The 21,765-nt window shown below is 34.6% G+C and overlaps 3 protein-coding genes across 4 annotated transcripts in view; 2 read left to right on the top strand and 1 right to left on the bottom strand.

The window, feature by feature from the left end:
• LOC143922927 (ras-related protein Rab-18-like) lies at nucleotides 1–10,108 on the top strand. The gene is made up of 7 exons (XM_077446344.1): nucleotides 1–150; nucleotides 2,516–2,602; nucleotides 2,699–2,866; nucleotides 2,967–3,108; nucleotides 5,738–5,860; nucleotides 6,919–7,012; nucleotides 7,089–10,108. Exons 2-7 carry the CDS (start codon nucleotides 2,547–2,549, stop codon nucleotides 7,091–7,093), a joined length of 588 nt encoding a protein of 195 aa, XP_077302470.1. The 5' UTR covers nucleotides 1–150; nucleotides 2,516–2,546; the 3' UTR covers nucleotides 7,094–10,108.
• A 3,667-nt stretch (nucleotides 10,109–13,775) lies between these two features.
• On the top strand, nucleotides 13,776–21,159 carry LOC143922926 (putative serine protease K12H4.7). Its single transcript, XM_077446343.1, has 9 exons — nucleotides 13,776–14,294; nucleotides 15,497–15,684; nucleotides 15,756–15,991; nucleotides 16,066–16,201; nucleotides 16,946–17,093; nucleotides 17,198–17,366; nucleotides 17,640–17,772; nucleotides 19,181–19,350; nucleotides 20,602–21,159. Exons 1-9 carry the CDS (start codon nucleotides 14,037–14,039, stop codon nucleotides 20,709–20,711), a joined length of 1,548 nt encoding a protein of 515 aa, XP_077302469.1. The 5' UTR covers nucleotides 13,776–14,036; the 3' UTR covers nucleotides 20,712–21,159.
• The window catches only part of Fhos (Formin homology 2 domain containing), a 100,792-nt gene continuing 99,790 nt past the window's right edge, over nucleotides 20,764–21,765 (bottom strand). Inside the window, exon 21 of one of the 2 annotated variants that reach the window (XR_013261671.1) lies at nucleotides 20,764–21,028. The gene's annotated coding sequence lies outside the window, so the exon portion shown is untranslated. The remainder of the gene's footprint in view (nucleotides 21,029–21,765) is intronic. The other variant, XM_077446342.1, reaches the window with a different exon arrangement.

Genomic DNA, 21,765 nt, shown 5'->3' with positions numbered 1-21,765 from the left:
CTACATGGCAACACTGAAAGTGTACTTTTGACAATTGACACTCCCGTTTGACAGTTCACGAAATCCAGTTCTTCCATTAGCTAATGATCGGATCGACCTTCGGAAATTCAAAACTGTAGTCTTCGCAGTGCCTTTGCTTCCAATTCGAAAGTGAGTCAACATTTGTGAAATTTTCGCCATTAAAACATTCCCATTCAGAGTCCGTTCACTATTGCGTCGCAAGTCTATCTCATACTTCCATTGCTCCACATAATATTGTCAACACATTTTCAAAAACTCGCCTCCAACCCGTTTAAATTTACACACCTTCATTCACATTCAGCGCGCAAATCGTCATCAGAATGAGTCATCCTTTTCGACACATTGCTTTGTGTGTGTGTCATTAATATATTGTATCGATAACCTATCACCGATATATTATACTGTAGAATAATGTTTATTGACCCTTTGAATGCTGACCAACGCCGATCGACGTTTTGCCAACAAGTCCACGAGCCTGAAATACGCCGATAAGTGTTGTTTTTTGAGTATGTAAAAAATAATCAAGAATACTACCCACTAAGCCTTTCCGGGTAGCATTGAAAAAAAATGCATTGTATAATCCGTGTCAATGTTTATAAATACTGGTTTACACCGGAATTGTTGAATTTATAACCATAGCAGAATTTCCCGACGGAAATCCCTAACTGCTGAGTATTTCAGATCGTGGCTTGGCATATAGATTGTGAGCATTACATTTTAACATCAATGAAGAAGATGGAACTAGTTTTGGAAAAATACATTCATTAATAGACGTCTTTTGTTTATTTTATATGTTTGCAAGATATATTAGAGAGTCTAAACACACCTTTACAAAACTCGAAATCCTCTGCGTTAGTGATCTGGGGTTTGTTTGGATTAGCTACAATTGTAATACCGGCTTTCTATTGGATTGCTAAATAATGCTAGTTGGAAATGTTGGCGAAATTTTCAGCGTGGCGAGCTTTCAATAGAAAATACGTCAACACTCAAAGGGTTAATCTTATGTGTCAAAATAGAAATCACTTATTTTACGTATATCTTTAAAGTACAGACTATCCGTTAAATATTATACCAAATAAACAGGAGTGTACTACATTAAGGTGACCATTCGTACTGATTTTACCAGGACGTAATGGTTTTTTGGGTATTAGTGAGTAGTAGTTGGCTCGTGAGAATTCAAAGAGGGGGCTGCAGAGATTAATCGGGCTGTAGTAGCTCGTTGACCATACCGGTGATCATACCGATACTATATTGGGAGAGCTGTAGCCCGGCAGCCCATATAGACGAGCCGCCACTGGTATCTGCTCTGGTAAGTCGTGAGATAAAACCAGTACACATTTTATAGATCTAATAGATGGATAAATATAGTCCTGCGGTGAAAATGATGTCTCCTATAAAAATATTGGCATATTAGTCAAATTTCAAATTCTATTTATCAGGAACAAATGCACCAGCCGAAGGATTTTTTACTCGGATGAACAATATATAGTCTTGTTTAGTATTTTATAAGAGCATTCAAGAAAATGATTTAATTTTTTTAAATAAATGTGCGTCCATGATTCTTTAATCTCAGTTTTAAATAATTTAAGTATTTAGAAATATGCTTTTGGAAAAAAATGGTCCTGGTTTTGAATTGGGTAAAAATGGTCGGTGCCACTTAAGTATGCGGTCTACCTTCACATATCTACTTTAGTATGCGATCTACCTTCACGTTTTTACTTTAATATGCGGACCCTAACAACCTAATCTTAAATTAATAGGGCCAACCCTAACTTAACCTAACCTAATCTGACCCTTAAATAAATAGGTGTTGGCTGCTAAGATATGTTTGTTTTGTGAAAATATTGATGAAATAAAACTAAAAAAATGTCCTGGTTTTGAATTGGGTAAAAGTAGTCGGTGCCACTTTAGTATGCGGTCTTCCTTCACATATTTACTTTAGTATGCGATCTACCTTTACGTTTTTACTTTGATATGCGGTCTTACTATCTCAGTTCTCGCGTGTGATAGTGAGACTGAATAATACCGACCCTGCCAACCTAATCTTAAATTAATAGGCCCAACCCTAACTTAGCCTAACCTAATCTGACCCTTAAATAAATAGGTGTTGGCTGCTAAGATATGTTTTTTTTTGTGAAAATATTGATGAAATAAAACTAAAAATAACATATCTTAGCAGCCAACACTTATTTATGTATATAAGGGTCAGGTTAGGTTAGGTTAAGTTAGGGTTGGCTCTATTCATTTAAGATAAGGTTGTTAGGGTCGGTATTTTCTTCACTGTTGACGATGTTTTGATAGAAATGCTTCGACAACATTATGGGGCGGTAGGAAAAAACAAAAATTATAATAAACAGGTCGTTGCTACGATGGATCATCGCATGTTAAGGTAGACCGCAGACTACAGTGGCACCAAATGGTCACCTTAAACTGTATGTATAATAATTTCATAGAGTTATAACGAATCGTATATAAATACATATTTATTTTTCAGCTTTTCTACTCAATTCTGATATCACACTTCAATGGAAGCCAAATTTAAAATTTTACTCATCGGAAAAAGTGGGGTGGGAAAATCATGGTAAAAGCAATTTTTTTTTTACTTTAAATAAATTATAATTTGACTCAATTATAGCCGTAGCTAATTAATATTATATGTAATTTTAATATTTTACAGTGTTCTGAATTCGTTCACGACTTCGGATTATGAAATGGTGCAAGCGCCGACAATAGGAGTAGACTTCAAAGTGAAAGAAATCTCAATAAATAATGACAAAATCAAATTGGGCATCTGGGACACGGCTGGCATGGAGAGATACCGAGTCATGACACCCTCATTTTACAGGTAACGGAGACCGATTCGAACGGTGGATAGACCAGCTGCCCGATCTCCAGTCAAATACGTCGAATGGTCTAGTTATGAATGGTCAATAATTTGGTTTCAGGGGTGTTCAAGGTGTGATACTCGTGTACGACGTCACCGATCGAGGCTCGCTCAACGATTTGAATAGCTGGATCAGTGAGTTGCAAACGTACGCTGATAAAAGCAACATTGTTGGATTAGTACTCGGAAATAAAATAGATAAGGTAAAGAAGTAGTGAGCGCAGTTGCGATGTGTTAACGGGCCCGTTTTTAGTGACACCAGATAAATTAGACTCGGTTTGATATGGTTCGTCTAAGAGCAGGCCCGGTGTTGTAGGTGAACCGTCACTATTGTGACTGATTGTCTATCATATGTTAACTGTATACTCGTACAAATATCATCATATTCAATTCCGGTAGATTTTATATGGCGAATACGACTCAATCCTCTGATTGATTGCCGTTTTTATTGAATCGATAGCCATTGTTCATTCAATGTTTTGAATTTTGCAAAAGACTATAGCTCGCCTGTGGCGATTATGTATCCATACACTTTATAATTTTAGTTGGTTTGTATAATTTTTATAGTGTGTTTACATACATAAATGGCTAGATGTATGAATGGATAGGGTTCTCAATCGAATATTCGAATATTATAATACTATCTTGAATGAAATTTTAAAAATATTGTATACTTAAGCAATATATGTACATACATAGATAGTCATTTTTTTCTTCAATATGCCCAAGCGACCTTAGCAATAATGCGGTTCCAACAATCCTTGGTCCTTTTCCATGCGCCTTTATTTTGTTTCGATTTTTTTTTCTTATCTAACTATGTATATATATATATATATATATATATATATATATATATATATATATATATATATATATATATATATATATATATATATACATATAATAGTCTACCTATACAACAAACAGTCCCAAATAGAAAGCGTATACCTAGAAAGCATTGAAAGCCGCATCATATACATTTATAATATCGCTATTTTGTGTCTCTGTGTATGTGTATCTGTGTGAGATGACGCTCGCCGTACTATAATAGTCGTTTACATATTTACATAGTCACAGCTAAACCAATGTAATATCGAAAGTAAAAAACTTCTATATATACTATTTGCTACCAATGTTTCCTCTAGGCTAATAGACGGCGCTAAGTCTCTGAGCATTTAGCGCCATCTATTGAAAATTTATTTAATTTAATTTAATTTGTTTTATATTGTTTAAATGTAGGTAGGTAGGTAGTTTTTACCTTTTTTTTTCATGTTAATTATAAATATTAAATTAAATATATTTAAAAGGTATTTGAAAAAAATATGAACGCGTGCGGCTCGAACAGAGCACCGACACATTTCTTTTAATTTTTTTTATTTAATAACTTAATATGCCATAACCCATGCGATGATATTTCATTGGGTACAATACTAGTAATATAGTATATATAAAAACGGACGCGATGAATGTGGGTATGTTTGTGGCGGACAGTTCCGCGACAAATCACTCACGGACTTTACACTCAACGGCGTTACGCGCACGAAATTAACCGACAAATCACTCACGCGACAGCTGGCTCAATTGTGTTAATTAGTCACGATACGTTTAATTGAGTTTTGGAATAATTATTGTCAAAAAAAAAAAACTCACTCACGGGATAAATCCCGTGAGTGATTTGTCCGTGATTATAATGTCCGTGAGTGATTTATTTGTGAGTGTAATGGCCTGGAGCCAGTTGTCGCGTGAGTGAAGTTTCGTGTGCGTAACGCCGTGAGTGATTTGTCGTGACACCATGGCGGGCGCGTGGACAAGTATTAGGATTTAAAATGCGCTGCGCGGAAGCGTGTGCACACATACACACATCCACGAAGAAACACACACACACACACGTTCATTCATCATTTCGAATGGGTGAACGGGTTGTATCGACGAATGTGTAATGCGCGCAATCAACTTTTTCTATTAATACGTGCGCGCATTACACATTCGTCGATACAACCCGTTCACCCATTCGAAATGATGTGTGTGTATGTATGTCTTCGTGGATGTGTGTATGTGTGCACACGCTTTCGCCAAAAGTCACTCGTATATATGTATACCCACTGTAAATTTGCTTTTAATGTTCTCGGAAATACGGCAAAAAACGTTTGATGTTTTCTAATCTAATATATAATTTCGAAAGAGACTTTGTATGTTGGTATATACATATGTATCTTTGGTTGGAAATTTCGTAAACAAGTCAAAATTTCTATGACGACAATTCGATTGTTTTTTTTTTCGATTCAAATAAATTTAATAATAAACAAATGAATATTTACTATTAGATTCGCCATGTTTACGCTGTTTATATTACAAATACTGAGCGAAGCCGGGTAAAACAACTAGTAATTTATAAAATTCAAAAAGTAAACGACAACTAAAGTAATTGATGATTAATTATAGTTAACCAATAATTATTCAAATTAAATAATATTTTACTTACAATTTGTTGATTTTTTGAACTAATTGTTTAAATAAATCAATACTGGTGAGAGTCGAAAAATATACGAATATTATTTGAATATTTCGAAAACTAGGAATAATTGAGAACCCTAATTAGTAGTTGCATATATCGATGGATAGATATGTAGATGTATGGAGAAACAATATAACAATACAAAATGGCGTCGACTTTGCCTGTCGTTGATTAGCATATTATTTGTGCGATTTTTTTACATCCCGTATTGCGTGCTTGTTGGCGTCTTGTCATTTAATAAAAAAAAAAGTGATAATAACGTGCTGATGATGGCAAAGTCCTCGTGAAATTTTGTCAATTGATGTTTTAAATTTTAGCCAAGAGCAGTCAGCACTGAAGACGGACGGATTTTTGCGCAACGCTACCGCATGATGTTTTTGGAAAGCAGCGCTAAAACCGGAGAGGGTGTGAACTTCGCATTCGAAGAGTTGGCACGGAAGGTTCGTCTCGCAGTTGACTTGTGTTTTTTTTTATATGCCATTACGAGCTTTGCCCCTTAGCTACACCTATGCTATTAAACTTGAGCATGTATACATTTATAGATTGTAAATTTGAAATCATATCCGAAGAGTTGTAAAATAAGATGACGAACCGTTTCAATCAGTGAAATCAGATAAATTTCAAATATGATAAAATAAATCTAGCCAGCAGCATGGCTCAGTGGTTGCGTTAATGCTAAGCACCGAGAGGGTTCGGTGATTATTGGTCACAAAGCGCTCGCTCAAAAGTCACTAAAATCTCTATAATGGAACATCTGGCAGCTGAAAATATGATAACTATCACACTAACGAGAACTCGAGTGCTAAATATTCCGTATTCGCGATTTTCATGGCAAAAGTTGTCTTTTGGGCGATCGTTATGTGACTAATAATCCAATTACCCGCCGATATGTCACTGGGTGCGATCCTGTGAGCTGACCTCGATTGAAAATTTATTCTAAGTATAATCTTTAATGCTGCTGGTCAGTCTTGGATATTTGTGACTCCAAGTCGATCGTTTCCTATCAGTTTGCCAATTTATCTGATTTTCAATGAAACGGTTACTGTGAAATTGGCATCTCCTTTCCAATCTCTCTTGCAATTCTCAAGTTGTTCAGCGTCTTGAGGTTGGCCGATTTGTATGATAAAATGCTGCAAAAATTTCTCCATAGATGTCACTGTGGATGATGTTTGTATGAATTCGCATTGTATAAAAATGCTTGTAATGATTGTATTGTGTCTGTATTAGTACACTTATCGCTTCGGAGTGATCTGTTAAGGCGTGTTTGACATAAAATAGGCAAACGATCTGATAGGAAGCGATCGACTTGGAGTCATAAATATCCAAGTCTGACCAGCAGCACTGCAGAAATACTCGGAATAAACTCTCTTCAATCGAGGTCAAACCAGGACTTGAACCCGGAAACCTCTTGGTGGCTAGCATTAACGCAACCACTGAGCTATACTGCTGGCAAATGTTATGTGAATTGAATTATGTGGTTTTTTGTTGTTGTTGATAGGTTTATGAAACTCCTGGACTATGGGAGTATGAAAATGCGGAGCCGGCGCCATCACCGACGCAAAATCAACAAAATTGCTGCTCCGGCTACATTTGTGAGTGTATTTATTTAAATTTTATACACTCGTACAAATGAAAGTGTGTTGATTAATGTTTTGTTTTCTTTTTCAGGGTGATTGAGTTTTAAAATGCGCATGTTATTTTTCAAAATTTATTATTCAGACATCATATCTCGAAGAGGCAATTTTTTAATTTAATTTCTATACATATAATATGTGAGTGGTTTTTTTTTATTATTATTATTTGTGTGTTTGAAAATAAAAGGCGAATATTTTTTTTTATGTATCTTTTTGGTGGTAGTCCGCATACAACGAAAATCCATTAACTGCATGAAGAGTTTGTTGTCAGGGCCAAAAAATATAAAGCACACATTTTCCTTTTTAAATCAAGGAAAATTTTAATAAATGTACAACTAGTTGTTTTACCCGGCTTCGCTCAGTATTTGTAATATAAACCGCTTAAACATTATTAATCTAATAGGAAAAATTCATTTGTTTTTTAAATTGAATTTATTTGAATCGAAAAAAAAATAATATTCAACCATTGTCATAGAAACTTTGATTTGTTTTTGAAGCTCCCAACCAAACCTTACCTTACAAGGTCTCTTTCAAAATTATATATTAGATTAGATTGATTAAATACTTCAATTAGTGGATTTTCGCTGTATGCCGTCAAGCTATTATATGTGCAGTAAACTTTCAATTATCCAGGTTGATTATAAAATGCTTTTTACAGTAGAGAAAAATCTGTGATTCCTATTGTTTAGCTAAGATGTTCTGACCAATAAGAATAGTGTATTTTGTAAGTTTTCGTAAAGCAGAGGTTTATGTATAACAAGGCTTTTCAACAAAAAAAAGCAATGTATGAAAGAAACATAAGTATGTATGTATTAGGGGGACCGAAAAGTAATCAAATAAACACCTGTCTGTGCAATTTTCCTATGCGATGAAGATGATCCTGAACTATAGACCATGGACAGCCAATAATTCCTCGATGGTTTGACAAGGATCTGATTCCACCGTTGACGTTAGGTATCATCATCTAATTTTTGAGCTCTTCTTTTCGTGCGATCTCCTTGATGTCCCTATTCCCATTTTTAAATTGTTTATATGTACCACCGATGGACACTTGTTTAGTTTCAAAATATCCCCGTAAGTATCGGTGATCCGTTTCACTGCTTCGTTTGCCTTCATTACTTGGTCTAACATAAACAGCATAAAATGACGCAAGTGTCCTTCCTCTATTATTGGTCTCAAAATCCTTCCTCAGGTATAAATATATTTTTTTAAACAGAAACAATAAATTTACAACAATAACTTCAACATAATAACAAAACTTAAGTGTTTGCTGGACCGTGTCTTGACACAAACTGACTGCGAAAAAGCTCGTCGACAAGTTTTGACTACTTTTCGGTCCCCCTAATATATACAATACGTTGATAAAGATTTAAAGAATGATGATGTAAAATTTTTGTAAACATTAAACACTATTTCTGTTTAGGAACAATTTATACGTCCATTTTATAAAATAAATGTGCATTTAAAAAAATTTTTGTTCATTAAAAAAAGTTTGCGTTCATTACAACAAAACTGTGTGCATTTTTAAATGACGGATACAGATTGCATTTGAAAGTTTGCTTTGATCATTGAAAAAAATATTTGCTACTTAAAAAGTGGATGAAATGTGCATTAAAATGACAGATCAACTTTATCAGCAACCAACGATATGGACCAACGTCTGGTTAGGTTAGGTTAAGTTAGCGCTGGTTTTATTTATTTAAGATTACATTTCACCAGTGAGAAACAAAGGTAAACACTTTTGACAGTCGACAATTGTCAATAGCGGATGCCTGCAACGTTGCCACTTTTTGTATCCATTCTAATGCGCTAAATCTATTTTTTGAATGATCGTTTCATATTTTTTTTAATGGTCACAATACGAGATTGTTTAATGCAAACTTTTAATGCACAAACATTTCTTTTAAGATACAAAGTATTTTTCTCAATGTACAGTTAAATCGTACCCTTTCTGTTTGACTTGATTCACGAATTGTCATCACATCTTTTAATTCGATATGTCCAAAATCTTAGAAGAGTAGAATAAACATATTACAGGCCACCAATGTATTAAAATATTGTTAAACGCAAAACATTATATTTATTGTTTTGCGAGATAAAAATTTTTCAAAATCAAGTAAATTGAATTTATTCCACGTTCATTTATAACGGCTCATATATGGTTTCTTTTAAGAAATAATGCTGTTTTCAACATTTAATCAACAAATCAGATAATCGAAAGTTTACTGTACTTTTTGTTAACGTATGTATATTTGTTGATTACCATATTAATAAGCAGCTTTGATATTTACATATATATTACGTTTACACTCTAATTTTTACGTTGTAATGTTTCATGATAACTCTATGTATATAATTTGGATCTGGAACGGATGTGTTCCAAATAAATGCGGAGAAGCGTACATAAAGTTCCCGGAAGATGTGAATCCAAAGACGATATGTGTATTTAATCAATGTTTCATTTAAGTTGAAACATTTTTTCAATACAGTGGTCGCTAAGATTCTGTCGACGAATCATAACCTCTTTCCGGGAACATTTTGTTATGACTTTATGTGTATAGATATATATATAGTGGCAGTTTATTCTAGATGCAAATTTGTGGCGTATGGTATGACACATCGGACCACAAAGATATGAATGTTTGTTCATTGGTGCAAATGCGATTTAATTGCATAGTCATTCGGGTCAAGTCTGTAATCACGTTCATTTCGATATTGCCGATATTCGATTTGTGGCATGTGAAGTTTATAATTATACATTATTTGCGAAGTTTCACAAATAATGTATAATTATAAACTTGTATTATATTGTATGTTTTTGTATTTATGTATATGGAATTTCAGTATTGCGTATTTGCATGTGTAATATGTATCTACAAACTCCTATGTATGTCCATACTATCGATTCGTTAATATGAATAGGTACATCGGAACGATTATAATATATAATATGTAATGTATAGCACAACTGCTGCGTTCTGATTTTTTTACATTTACATTTTTATTTAATTTGTAATTTATTATTATTAAACGAATTATAATTCATTGAAATACATATGTTGGTTTTCTTATTCGCATTTTATATATGTATGTATGTGCTAGTGTTGTACCCGAGGACATATCATCGCATGGGTGTTGGCATATTAAGTTATTAACCGTTTGCCCGTGGCCGTCAGCTATGGAAGTCTGTAGCGCGGCTGTCTTCCATAGAATTTCTGAACTTTGCACGGGATTTTGAGGATTATATGCGCCTATTTCGACTGTTTTAAGGTTCAAAATTGGTTGAATATATTACTGAGAGTTGAATGCCATCTATTCAATTTGCTTAAAATGAATATATATCAGTCAAAATTATTTTTTTGTGGAACCATACTGAAACCTCGCTTATGTGACGTCACGTCTTCATACAATTATGAAGAATGATTATTTGACAATTAATCCAAAACTACGAGATATATTATGTATTTTATTGTTTAAAATAATACTTTATGTGTTAATTAACATATCTGGTTACATTAAAATACTGGTAACTATTAAAATCTGTATTTAAGGTCGAAAACTTGATTGCCAAATTTGCGAAAAAGGTGTTGCGTACGGGGCTTGTTCGCTATATTTATTGCTGCGGGCAAAGGGTTAAATAAAAAAAAATTTAGATAAATGTGTCGTCGGTCGTGTGCTTGATCCCCACGTGGTCGAATTTTTTTCAAATACCTTTTAAATATATTTAATTTTAATAATAATAATTATTATTTTTAGTTGTTTGTGTATATATATGTTTTATTTTTGTTATGTCTAATTTATTATTTTGTTTCTTGTCTTTTCTGTTATATTTTTGACCATTGTGGCGCATTAGGAATTCCTGTAATGCTACAACGGTCCAAACTTTAAATAAATAAATAAATAATTTAATATTTATATTTAATTGTTTAATAAAAAAAAAATGGTAAAAACTATCTATAATAGTAACTCGAGGTAGGACCGGAAGCGTGCCGTTCTTTGTTTATTGTTCGCCGTGCATTGTTCATTTTTATGATGAACCTTTTTTATTGCACTCTAGCTTTGTAGCTTGCTCTATTTCCTGGAAAATAGACCCAAAATGCCCTGTTTCCAGGAAAAAGTACGCTTCCGGTCCTAACTCTAATAGTAACCTAACTACATATAAACAATATAAAACCCCGATAGAAAAATTAATTAATGAAATAAATTTTCAATAGATGGCGGTAAATTCTCTGCAAACATTCTCATATATACGATTCAACACCAAAGTGGTTTCGTCTAAACTTTAAAGTAAGATTTCGTTTCTGCAATGTTTTCTTACTCGAGCGGCTCCACGCCTGAATTGTTATTGACACGCCTACTTAGCTTATACGCAAGTGTATAACAGTGGCGTACGGTGAAATTGTTACAAATCGAGCGTGGGCCGTGATGCTTTGCATCATTCTGCGAAATGGTAGCTACGCCACTGCCCCAAAGCGTCACACCAGTCTTACTTATAAAGGACAAGTTGCACAGCATAGCTTCCCCGATCCATTAATGTATTGTTTAGGCACTTAAAGGTCTACCCTGGCCAGAGTCTATTGTTTGCGCACGCACTCGCCCAGGTATGTGAGAAATCCAGCGTATCCATTTTTCGGACACTTATTGACTCCCGTTAGCTTAATCCGGGGTCTCTATTGTTCAACCACGAATGCACTTAGACAGTGGATACTGTGTCTCATGTTCCCACGTTACAGTATCATATAATTAATTAGGTTTAAAATAAAACCAAACTACATTAGCATTGGTAATTGGACTATTCGTCACATTGGGGTGGTCACAAAGACAATTTTTGCCATGAAAATCGCGAATACACAATATTTGGCACTCAAGTTCTCGTTACTATGATAGTTACGTTAGTATGATGGACTTTTCGGCTACCAGATGTTCCGTTATAGAGATTTTAGTGACTTTGTGACGAGTAATTTGTGACCAGTAATCACCGAACCATTAGCATTGTACCAAAAAGTCATTTTTTATTTATTTAATATCATACAGGCGAGCTTAATACTTAAATATTGTTTTCGAACATTATTTATCATTTTCTTTAGAACAATCTTTGCATAAATATGAAATCTATCTGTTTATAACTAAATGAAAATCAGCTACAATCTACGCACTTTAGATTATGAAATAAAGAATCTATTAAAATTTAATTAAAAATTAATTGAAATTCCAGGCTTGTTATCAGTACAGACTTCGTATATGTATTTGGTGAGTAATATGTTATTTGTAAATTAATATATATTAATACACACATACATATATAATAATATCATACATTGTATGTATGATAAACACAGTGAGATGAATACATCGTATGAATATATTACTTATTTACTAAAAGGTCACAACCGTGAGGTCATTGAAATTAATTCTTTTCGTTTTGCTTTATCTATTTCAGAAACAGACTACAGATAAAGTTTTATTGAGTTGCAAAAGTTAATTTAATTTTTATTACGTCACAATAGAAGATAAAATTAATTTTAAGCCACATTTTTTTTTATACATATGTACATATATATCTATTCACATTCACAATCAATGGTTTGGATGTTGATTTGCTTAACCAACGGTTGAAATCAGTGGCGTACCGTGAAACTCTCCCTGTTTTTGTCGCACAGCCTTGCTTACGTGTGCGCGAGCAGGGTACAAGGGGACTAGATGACGTCATACCGAGTCCCCTTTTATAATAATGGACCGTGTATTTTGTAAAACGGAAAAATTATACTGTGTCTTATGAAACCGAACAAATTAATTCTTGTTTCGAAGCATCAGACAGGCGGGCGACTAGGAATGGCTACGTGGTCGACGCTTTGGCCACCCCTGGTCTATAAAGTATTGTATGTAGTACGAACTTCATTGTCAATGTCATATTCATTTCTTTGTATGTACACTAAATTCGGCGAATGAATGATTATATTAAACTCAGCATAGTGATGACTTGCATATCGTCAGCATACAAAGAAAATACATTAATTAACATATTTTTTGACTTACGTGCAATTTTCACGCTCTATATTTAGTTAAGAGGCTATTTTCTGCCATACAAAGTGTATCAAAATTGTTGAAATATATCGTTTATAAGAAAAAATGTTGGATGTGCCCAACTCATAACATTGGTTCGGTGATCATTGGTCACAAAGCGCTCCCCCAAAAGTCACTAAAATCTTTATAACGGAACATCTGGCAGCCGAAAAGTCCATCATACAAACAATAACTATCATACTAACGAAAACTCGTCAAATATTCCGCATTCGCATTCTACATTCCGCATTCTGCGCGCGCACATTAATACGGGAGGAAAAGCTTGTTCCTGTTGTATCCTGCTCGCGCAAAATAAGTGAGTATGTACCGTTTACCCATCTGGTTTAACATCTGGCAGCCGAAAAGTCCATCATACTACCGATAACTATCATACTAACGAGAACTCGAGTGCCAGATGTTCCGTATTCCCGATTTTCGTTGCAACGATTGTCTTGTGCAAAATAGTCCGTGCTCAAAACAGAGACGAATGGAAGTGTGTTGAAGAGGCCTTAATCCAGCAGTGATTGTCAAACGTCTTTGAATGATGATTATACGGTTCGGTGATTATTGGTCACAAAGCGCTCGCCCAAAAGTCACTAAAATCTCTATAACGGAACATCTGGCAGCCGAAAAGTCCATCATACTAACGATAACTATCATACTAACGAGAACTCAAGTGCCATATATTCCGTATTCGCGATTTTCATGGCAAAAATTGTCTTTTGGGCGATCACGATGTGACTAATATTCCAATTACCGATTATACATACGTATTTCAACTTCAGTTGATGAATTTTCATTATATATTTACCAACGATAAACTGTAGAACTGAATTTTATTTATTTTTGATATTGTAAGTAAGTATGTTGACGCATTTACACATATGTATACTTTGAGTACAAATCTCCTGTTTGTTGGATGTTGGTTTACATACATACGTACATACAGAGGTCAACGTCAATCGCGTCAGTGTCGATAATGTCGTCTTACGGTAGCCTCGTATGCTTGGTGATCTCTTTGTCAATCCTGTTTTCTGATGTGGTTGATGCTGGAAGACACAATTCACGTCACCTCGGCGCACCGCCTGTAGCTGAAGATGCAATTCTTCCATCTGACCAATGGTTCACTCAAAATTTGGACCATTTCAACCCGACTGAAACCAGAACTTGGAATCAGGTCAGACTTAATGCAATTTTCTTGTTGTTCGCCACACAGCCAATGCTGTCACCCTGTGGGTTTCCAGAAACCCTTTAAAAGTCTGGAAACCTAAATTCATCAATAAACTTTGCTTGTTTTTCAATCTCGAAATTATTTGACACCACCGCATATGGAATGATGATTTAAATAATTCATTCAATTATCTATCTAGTTTCCACTTATTTTGTTAAAGCGACCATTCATGTTTAGATTTGTCCGCAAACAAATTTCTCATCAGATTACAATACAATACAGTCACTTACAATATTTATCGTAGTTACGATAAATATTGTAACCAAACCAATAGTGATATCCATAGTTATTATACTAGAAATAAGAACAATTTAGCTGTAGGTAGAGTAAGGAATAAAAAGAATACAGCTGGTGGTGTCTTTCATAGGGGTATGCTCGTGTACAATGCTCTCCCTGAGTGTGTCAGGTCTTCTAAGACCGTGGATGTATTCTTGCGAGGTGCGAGGAGACACCTCTGTGTGGGACAGTGCATATAAGTTTAGTATATATGTATATAATTTTAGAGTTATGTATTTAATTAAAATAGAAGTTGTATTAAAATAAGCTAAATAGCTAAAATTATATAAATAAATAAGAGACGGAGACTCGCGACAGAACAGAAGACGGAGACAGGTTTCTTTATGTTTGTTTTTTATACAATTATATGGAGGGAATTTGGAAGAGAGAGACCGAGGTTCGAACTTTCTCTCCCAAACGCTTTCCTTGTAATTGTATACACAGCAAACATAAAGCAACCTGTCTCCGTTGCTAGTCTTGGTCTTTTGTTCCCAAATGCCACCTTCAGAGAGGCTACGACACACCCTAAGAGAGACAAGTCTTTGTTTCTAAGAAAATTTCAGCATACAAATTGCCGCTTAGTCCACAGACACTTAATCTTATAATCTATACTAACTTAACAATGAGAACTTTGCAAATTCATAATAAAATCATTTACAATGTAACAACGTACCAAAATTGACCAATCTCAAGGTGAGTATTTGGCAAAGGTATTTTCTACTCTACAAAAGATCAATCAAGAGATTTGTCTTTCGATATGTACATATTATATATACATATATTTTAGCATCTCTAGCCTACCCTTTCAAATTAGAAAAGGTCAAATAATAGAATGTCTACACTCTTTTGAATAATGTAATCATATTTTATAGAGATATTTCACAAATGACCAGTACTTCAAGGCGAACAATACCGGACCCGTCTTTCTGATGATCGGCGGTGAAGGTGAAGCTTCTCCGGAGTGGATGGTGGCCGGAACATGGATAGACTATGCCAAAAAGATGAACGCTCTATGTTTCCAACTGGAGCACAGATACTACGGAAAAAGCCGACCCACAAAGTATCCATCATCAGTATAGTCTAATTTTAATCAATTCCAAATTCGCGTATTGACGATTGAATCTGTTGCAGAGATATGGGTACTAAAAACTTGGTGTACTTGACGTCTGAACAAGCACTTGCAGACCTGGCGAACTTCATAGCCTCTACGAATGAAAAGTACGAGTTCGACTCGAACACCAAGTGGATACTATTTGGCGGCTCGTATCCGGGCTCTTTAGCCGCTTGGATGAGATTGAAATATCCTCATTTGGTTCAAGCTTCAATTTCTTCCAGCGGACCGCTTCTAGCTCAAACTGATTTTATGGGTATTTTCATATTAATCGTGGACATCATTGGGATGAATCTATTCCGACACTTATTGGATATTTATATATTGTAGATTATTATAAAGTTGTGGTGGATGCCTTGCGTACAAGCAGCGATGATTGTGTCAATCAGATCAAAGAAGGGTTCAGCCGGATAAATATCTTGCTCCAACACAGAGTCGGACAAAGAAGTATCAACACAAAATTCAGGTTTCAGTATTTTGATTTATTTATCTACATATGTATATAGTAGTACTTGCTTAATTCTAAAAGAACTTTACTGTAATGATTACAGTACTATTCTCCATCCAAAGACCAATCCTCGGCAGTCTATTATACTATTTGTTTTCAAATTTTATTTAAAGCTAACTAACTAGCATTGCCAAGCAAATAAAAACTTCTAAATAGCTCAAAAGTGTGTGGTCTAATTGGGTTAGGATATTGTAATGATACACCAAATTTGGTGGTATAACTTAGTTACAAACATTAATTTTAAGTGGTGGCTCGCCTATATGGGCTGCGGGGCTACAGCCCTCCCAGTATAGTACAAATGTATGCTATTTTTACTGTCCATATGGGCTGCAGACCTCCCAGTATAGTACATATGCTATCTTTGTCTACATTTGATCACCGGTATGGTCAACGAGGTACCATAGCCCGATTAATCTCTATAGCCCCCCCCCTATGAATTCTCACGAGCCGCCACTGTTAATTTTCATATATATATATATATATATATACATACATATATATATATATGTAGATTACTTTAAATCTTTAGTTCTCGGGCTTCATTTCTAAACATTGCGATAAAAAACAAGTGATGATTGTGATTGGCATTCATATTGAAAGATTTCTTATATATCGTAGGAAGTTTCATGCTTACATGTTTAGCCTAGAAGTAGGGCAAAGCCTGTTATGTCTACTAATTTTCATATCTTCGACTATTTTTAGGTTATGCGACACAATTGAAAATGCTTCCGATCTTGATATATCGACCTTTTATGAGAACGTAGCTAGTAATTTTGCAGGAGTGGTTCAATATAATAAAGACAATCGCATAGGAAAGAGTGCCAAACTTTCTAATATCACTATAGATCTGGTGAGCAACTTAACCTAACTTAATATCAGTCAGGTTATGTTTGTATTAGTTTCTACATTTATTTTCATGTGGGGTTTGTTTTTGTATGAAATGTTTATTATCAGGTTTGCAGATTGATGACAGATAAAGCAGCCGGATCTCCTGTCGACAGATTGGCCAACGTCAATTCTGTTTTGCTAAATATCAATGATGAGAAATGCTTAGACATTAAGTACAAGAATATGATAGCTCAATACACCAATGTTGATTGGGACGACAAGGGAAGTGAAGGAGGTGAAAATTGATTGCATTGTTTGAATCATTTGTATACTAAAATGTCAAATTTTATTTGGTTGTTCATAGTCCATCAACGAAGATACTTTACTCTGTTCTGATTAAAACTCATATGGCATAAATTCACTTTAACATATAACGTTATGATATTTATTGAATGTGCATACAGATTATGTCGATAACTTTTCGCTATAATTTTGTATTCATTTTTAACAATGAAAATATGAAAGAAAAACGTTTTAGGAAACGATCTTATATTATGTTACATTTCAGGTCGTCAATGGATGTATCAGACCTGCAACGAATTTGGATTTTACCAAACATCTAGTGAAGAATCAGAGATATTCAGCAATAATTTCCCTGTAAAATATTTCGTCCAACAATGCATGGATATATTTGGATCAAAGTTTGTATTTTTTTTTATTTCTCTCTATCTCTCTCCCTTCTTTCTTTCTCTCTCTCATAAATACGAGCGTGCGAGATAGAGCGAGATGCACTAGGGGGTGACAGTTTATGATTTTGGTATCGTAAACATCCGGTGTGCATTTAAGTTGCATTAATTGCACGACGGCTCGTGACCTCTATAATATATCCTCATGACAATTAGTGTGATAAATTTTTCGGCTGTCAGATGTTCCGTTATAGAGATTTTAGTGACTTTTGGGCGAGCGCATTGTGGGCAATAATCACCGAACCGATTAATACAGGTGTCACAACTATAAAATAGTTGTGAACTAGGATAGTTATGAAGTAGACGGAGTGAACCAGGTGGAGCTCCCGAAGCTCACTAGCGTTAGTTTCTGATACACCGGTGCATCTGTTTCAGTTGGGACACGTGGTTGTGTGCAGTTGTCTTTGTCTAGGGGTCGTGGTGTGTTCTGAGTATGTTCCGCTTGAATAGAAGCGCATTCCAGAGGGTTGCGGGCATCTGTGTGACGGGGGAAGTATGCGAGTGTATTGACCTTGATAAGGGATAGTAAGCAGTGTGCTATATTCCTACAATAGAAAACAATTTCCTATTGCTTTTGTTATTATTAGTACTGTAACGTAGAGATTAGATGAGTGGCGCTCGTGGACCGATGGTTTACTAGCGCAGATCACCTGCTCTCTCGTTCCCGCCAAAATGGCCTCTACGAATGAATGAGCCGTATGCAACGGCCAATGGGATCGTCTGACTCATCGACCAATAGTTGTTGAGTCCAAACATGCATAAATATGGGGCGCTCTCGAATTGGAAACCATTCCGACCTGGAGCGCCGACGAGAGCAGACGAATAAACGACTTCTACAATGCTCCTGCGTCTTTCTCTCCGATCCCGGAAGCCCCCTCTTTACGTGCACGCAACAGTACTATATTATTATTACCGATTCATATGTTTCATACCAATAATGCACTGGCAAATACGACCATTTAGAATTCAAAGGGTTAAAATCATACTCAATTTCATTTAACATACTACGGAGCTTTGAGCCATTTCAATTCAGATCTGTTAATAGTCAATTTAGAATTTATGCATTGAATTGGACTTGAGTCTTTAGTTGACTGCCGATTTGGTAAGGTTAGAGCTCGTTCAATTTATGATAGCCTACCCCTACTCCATGAAAAAGATGCGTACGCATACTGATTGTTGCTTTAGCGCATTTTTTCCGAGGAGTGGGGTGAGCCTTCACCAACATGTTTTCGTCTATGTATTCTCAATGGTTTGAAAGTTACACTGTATAAGAATTATTATATGTATGTAAAATATATATACATACATCAAGTCTTTCATGTTTTCTCCTTCTTTATTCTTGATCGTGGAATTCTCGTTTCAGATTCAATGCCGACTATATCAATTCAGCCATCAGACAGACTAATATTATGTATGGAGGTTTAGATATACAAGCGAGTAAAATTGTGTTCGTACATGGAAGTATAGACCCGTGGCACGCTCTTGGAATAGTCCAGACCAAAGAGTTTTCGGCGCCAGCTATCTTCATCACTGGTAATAACTTCTATATTTTATTTATGTATATTGCCTATAGATGGAATTCGTCGTCGCAATAAGTTGGTTTACATATGAATATATCTTTCGAGAACTGCTAGTGTAATATTTAAAATAAATACTTCTTTAGTTGATTTGCATTTACACCCAACGTCTGTAGGTGTCGGTATGCTAGATACAAATGTCCTTATAAATATTATATAATACCAAAGAATTTTAGTTTATGTCTGGTAGACATGAAAGTCATCGGCAAATAATCCTTAGTACATTTTCTATGGGCGCGTTCATACATGTTATATTATATTTGTATAGTCCATAAACAATACAATTTGACTTCTAACTAAGACTTGGTATAGTAAATTCGCTATCTACAACGCAGTTATATAAATCAGCAAGTATCTTTAAAAGTGCAGAGCTGATAATTAGTACTCAAAACTACTAAACTCAAAATAGATTATCTCAATTGCATATTACGAAATACTGCCAAACCAAAGTTGGGCAATTTATCTCTCGATTTGTCATAGTATTGTTACGTACGGCGTCGAGTAAGTGCAATCGGATTAGGCTGAGTAGCATCCCCGAGACTGTGTGACCGTTATAATTGGTTTCAAGGATTATCTCCAGACTGAGTGCAAGTAGGCTAAACAATGGCCACCGAATTGGCGTAGTTACGGCACCCGGTCCCTTCTCAGAAGTGACAGCGATAGCGTGGGACTGAGTGTCGTGGGAATACATATCCAGGTACATGCCTAAATAATAATGAAGTAACCGGACGTCGAAGATACCCTGAGTGACCTGTCCTTTATAAGGAGGTACTTAGACCATATCAATACATTCTGGACGGAGCACTGCCAGTGTGTGTATATCCTTAATAACCAATAAATGCTGTGAAACGACTTTGGCCTCTTACTTGGATCCTCCACCCACCCCTATGCAACAGTATCATAAAATCTTAAATCTTAGATACAGGTTTTTCTCTCCAAATTGACCTTTTTCCTTTGGAATGAAAAAGGTATGATTTGAAATGTAAAAAGGGTCAATTTGAAATGAAAAAGGGCCAATTTGGAATGAAAAACCTATAATCTCTAAGATTGATGAATTAAAACGACTGTCGCTTCATTTACAGACTCTTTGAACATTTGATGATTCCATAGCAGTCGTCATATAATATGTGAATTATATTTTTTACGTTCTACATACATATGTACCTACTTATACAATAACTAGTCTAAATTAGATCTTATATTTCAGGTACGGCTCACTGCGCCAACATGTATCCTCCAAAAGACGATGATTTGCCACACTTAAAAGCTGCGAGGACGATGATTTACAATCTGATAGACGCGTGGTTGGGAATGTGAAGCTTAGCAGATGTTCCGCCACCGAGGAAAAATTCAAAATGAAAAAATGTCTTCGTATATATTATGTTTTTAATTTTTCCAGATGTCAATTTATCCTTAATTTTCATACAATGGTATTTGATGTCAGTCAAGTATAAAGCAACACGTGTATTTTATTTAATAATATCGCATAAACATTTATAAAGTATATAGAAAAAGAGATACACACACATACATGCGTAATTAACAAAAAAAAAAAATTGATCAAGAATTACATTCAGGTTTTCGTAAAGTTATGTGAGATATCAACGTGACAGCCGGATGATGAACGGGATTTTCTGAAACATTAAAATACATGTGCTTATCTTTATATTGATTCAATGTTTATTGTATTGCATAGTCGACATTCGCTTTACCTATGTACATATTTTCAATAAATAATATTTCAATAAATATACATATTCTTGTTTATTATAATATATGGAACTTTTAACACTAGCCAATGCGATAACATGTGAAAATTTCATAAAGCGATGTTTTACTTTGAAGTAGAGCAGATTTACCTATGAATGACCACATAGCAATGTTGAAATGTGTGTATATTTATATTAATCTACAAAAAAAGACTTGCTCCAATAGATGCTTTTTAATATATTGTATGTATTGAGTAAATAATACATGGATAAAAAAATAACAAAACAAAAAATACTTTCTTAAAACTTCACATCATATTATTTAACAAATTAGATCATTTTTATAAGAAAAAAACATTATGAGAGATAACATCCAAATATCAATACACTAATTATATTAATAAAACAATTTTATACAACCAATTCTTATTTGATACAGATTTTTCATTCCAAATTGACCCCCTTTCAATGTCAATTTGAAATGAAAAAGGGTCAATTTGGAGTGAAAAACCTATATTATGTTTTCATACTATTTGCTTATGCTTAGTCATAGGTACAGGCACACTACAAAAAAGTTTATATTTTTCTAAAAGTCAAAATGTTTATTTTATTATATTATTTTACAATATATTATATTATATACATATGTATATATGCTATGG

The sequence above is a fragment of the Arctopsyche grandis genome, chromosome 2 (assembly GCF_051622035.1).
Source record: "Arctopsyche grandis isolate Sample6627 chromosome 2, ASM5162203v2, whole genome shotgun sequence".
NCBI lineage: Eukaryota > Metazoa > Arthropoda > Insecta > Trichoptera > Hydropsychidae > Arctopsyche > Arctopsyche grandis.
Note: the sequence above shows the minus strand (reverse complement) of the source record. Positions and strands in the feature narration are given on the sequence as shown.